At 38.4% G+C, this 3,627-nt stretch overlaps 1 protein-coding gene across 1 annotated transcript; it reads left to right on the top strand.

Annotated features, from left to right (window-relative positions):
• Window positions 1–396: 396 nt before the first annotated feature.
• CCN1 (cellular communication network factor 1) lies at window positions 397–3,098 on the top strand. The gene is made up of 5 exons (XM_075832122.1): window positions 397–695; window positions 802–1,015; window positions 1,327–1,671; window positions 1,910–2,112; window positions 2,230–3,098. The coding sequence occupies exons 1-5, from the start codon at window positions 633–635 to the stop codon at window positions 2,527–2,529; spliced, it is 1,125 nt and encodes a 374-aa protein (XP_075688237.1). The 5' UTR covers window positions 397–632; the 3' UTR covers window positions 2,530–3,098.
• The last annotated feature ends 529 nt before the right edge of the window (window positions 3,099–3,627 follow it).

Genomic DNA, 3,627 nt, shown 5'->3' on the forward strand with positions numbered 1-3,627 from the left:
AGCCAAGGGAGGATATTATGCATACAATAAATATGTCTGCATCAGAAGAGAGAGGGAAAAGAGACGGGAAATTTGGATATAAAATGGCGCAGTAAATGATATTGATCCCTCATTTCCTCCTGTTGATGCTGCTGTGTATTTTAAGTATGATTAGGTCCCATTCCTAACTCCCTCCTCCTGATGCCAGACTAGGAGCCTTTCCTGTGTCTCCGGCTGCTCTCCCCCTTTTCTCCTCTCCCTCTCGCTCCCTCCTTGGGAGACTCAGCCAGGCTCCATTAGACGGGGAGGGTCTTGGCCAGAGTTTGAGCCCAGCCGCATTCCTGGGATGTTTTTTTGAATGTGAAGCTCTGGAAGCGGTGGTGACGTCACGCTGTCTCCTATATAAGAGACACAGAGCCTGGAGCAGCTCAGAAAGCAGATGCAACAAGCAAAGCAGAGTACTGAAGCACTGAGACCAGGACTGCACAGACCAGTACAGAGAGCACAGCACTGGGATCAGTATAGCACAGACCAGTATAGCGAGAGCACAAAAACTGGGACCAGAACAGCACAGGAGTGAAACCAGTGGAGCACAGAGAGATACACAGACCAATTTGGAAGCTTTGCTCCAATTTCTTCATTTTTGAGGAACCATGCACTGCTTAGGAATGACCCCTCTAGTAGTTGTGGCCATCCTTGCTGGACTCGTAGACCTGGTAAGTGTCACTTAAATTGCATTCCTTTGGTTAATTGATGTAAGTCATGTTGCGTTACAAATGTGCATTATGGGCTAGTTATAATATATTGTTCTCTTATTTACAGGTATTTTCATCTTGCCCAGCTGTATGCCAGTGTCCCCTGGAGGTGCCAAAATGTGCCCCAGGTGTTGGTTTTGTTCTTGACAGTTGTAGATGCTGCAAAGTGTGCGCCAAGCAACTCAATGAAGACTGCAGCAAAAGCCAGCCTTGTGACCACACGAAAGGACTAGAGTGCAACTTTGGTGCCAGTTCCAGAGCCACCAAGGGCATCTGCAGAGGTAAGATGGCTTTTTTGTCTCAGCCCTTTAAGAAGACCCCGGTGAGGCTGCAGGGGGAGCAGGTTCTTACTGGTTTCTTTAGTCAAGGAGTTCAGGGAATCTCAGTCCTTGTATGGATATGCTTTATTGATGCTAGTTTGGCAGAAAGACACATGATTTCAGCAGTCTGGAATGCAATTCAATGTCTGGGTTTAGCAAAACGAGCAGGAAAAGTAATTGTGACTTATGATTTTCCGATTAGCATTAAGAATCCAAAGCTTTGTTGACAGCAATGAAGTTCTAACGTATTTTACTTTTGTTTCCTTCTGCAGCAAAGTCTGAAGGAAGACCTTGTGAATACAACTCCAGAATTTACCAGAATGGAGAAAGTTTCCAGCCAAACTGCAAGCACCAGTGCACATGTATAGATGGGGCTGTGGGCTGTCTACCCTTATGCCCCCAAGAACTCTCCCTCCCTAACCTGGGATGCCCAAATCCAAGACTTGTGAAGGTGCCTGGGCAGTGTTGCGAGGAATGGGTGTGTGATGACACCAGGGACACAATGGACGATCTGGAAGATTTCTTAAGCAAAGATTTCGGAATGGATAATGAAGGAGACCTTACCAGTAAAAACGAATTCGTCCACATTGTGAAAGGAGGACACAAAATGCTTCCAGGTAAGTTTTTGTTAACTTCAAAACTTCAACATGGAGTGTCTAATTATATATAGAATATTTGATCTATATATATATATATATATATATATATATATATATATATATATATATATATATATATATTGCATGTCTGCCCACTATGTACAATATGCAGCCAACTGAGTAATGGGCAGCTAGATAGGCCATGACATATGCCAACCTTGGATATACTAACCTTTTGCTTTATCTTTCCTTCTAGTATTCGGCTCCAATCCACACGCTCATGTATTTGAGGCTCAGAAGTGCATCGTCCAAACGACATCTTGGTCTCAATGTTCAAAGACATGTGGAACTGGCATCTCTACAAGAGTCACCAATGACAATAAAGACTGTAGATTAGTTCGAGAAACCAGAATCTGCGAGGTCCGAAAATGTGGACAGACAAACTATTCACAGTTAAAGGTAAGGACTCATATGATGGACCATGAGAGTTTGTCACTTTTTTTTTGCTTAGCTGATATCTTATCATTGCATTTCTACACGAGTCACTAATATCATTCTTTCATCTATTATTTCCAGAAGGGAAAGAAATGCACAAAAACCCAAAAATCTCAGGCTCCAGTCCGATACAACTATGCCGGGTGTTCCAGTGTAAAGAAATACAGACCTAAATACTGTGGATCATGCGTTGATGGAAGATGCTGTACCCCCCAACAGACACGGACTGTCAAAATCCGATTCAGGTGTGAAGATGGGGAAACCTTTACAAAGAATGTTATGATGATTCAGTCCTGTAGGTGCAACTACAACTGTCCACATGCCAATGAAGCTTACCCTTACTACAGATTATTCAATGACATCCACAAATTCAGAGATTAAATGAAAAAAAACAGACAAGAGACAATTGAAAATAATGGGAATATTCTGTTGTGGAGATGTTGCAATACCATCTTTGAACACTATGTGGCACTAGGAACTTATAAAGTGTATTACCACCTGGTCTTCATTACAACAGACTGAAATTTTTAGAGCTTCATAGTACTGGAGCAAACACGTCGCTTCTTTTTTTGGAGCAATTTATAATAATAATAATAATATTATAATATTTTTTTTTTGTTAGTAAATTATCTTCAAAGTATTCTTCTGGTCCTTAAAAAAAACCCCATAAGAATTGTTCCTGCATAAAGTTATTGAATGACCAAACTTGGAAAAAGTTAAAATGCAATTGAGAGTTACTACATTCCTTCCTAATCGCGCTTAGTGAAGCGTTTATCTGTGGCAGCTATCACAACCCGACAATTCTTAAGCAAAGCAGAAGTTCTAAATGTTTGTTTTTTTTTTATTTATCGAAAAAATGTAGCTTTTTTTTGTTCGGTGACAAATGTAATACTGGAATAAATTGTAAATTGTTTTAATTTTTATATTCAATGAATTAAAGAATTTATTTATGGAAATAATCAATTAAATAAAAAATATTTACCTATTTTTTATATCAGGTTCTACCTTTGTCTTTGTTCTTTTATGCAATGTATCAACCAAACAGGTAAAAAGTTCAAAGTCGTAGTAGTTTGCCATTTAACTCTTCACATTCTAAGAAACTTCACACAGTTTATATGCTAAACCATTCATTAAAATGTATTACAAATATGAGATTTCTACAAATGTGTTTGCTTGACTATTGAAGTATCACTCATAATGCTGCCACTAAACCAGTCAGTAACAAGTCAGTAACTCATAAAAGTGCAGCTTATATGATGAGATACTTTTATGTTTTAATTTATGTATATATATATATATATATATATATATATATATATATATATATATATACATAATACACATATATATGTTTCTGGAAGTTCTCAGCACTGGAGTTACATTCTATCTATCTATCTATCTATCTATCTATCTATCTATCTATCTATCTATCTATCTATCTATCTATCTATCTATCTATCTATCTATCTATCTATCTAT

Source organism: Rhinoderma darwinii, chromosome 7, assembly GCF_050947455.1.
Source record: "Rhinoderma darwinii isolate aRhiDar2 chromosome 7, aRhiDar2.hap1, whole genome shotgun sequence".
NCBI lineage: Eukaryota > Metazoa > Chordata > Amphibia > Anura > Rhinodermatidae > Rhinoderma > Rhinoderma darwinii.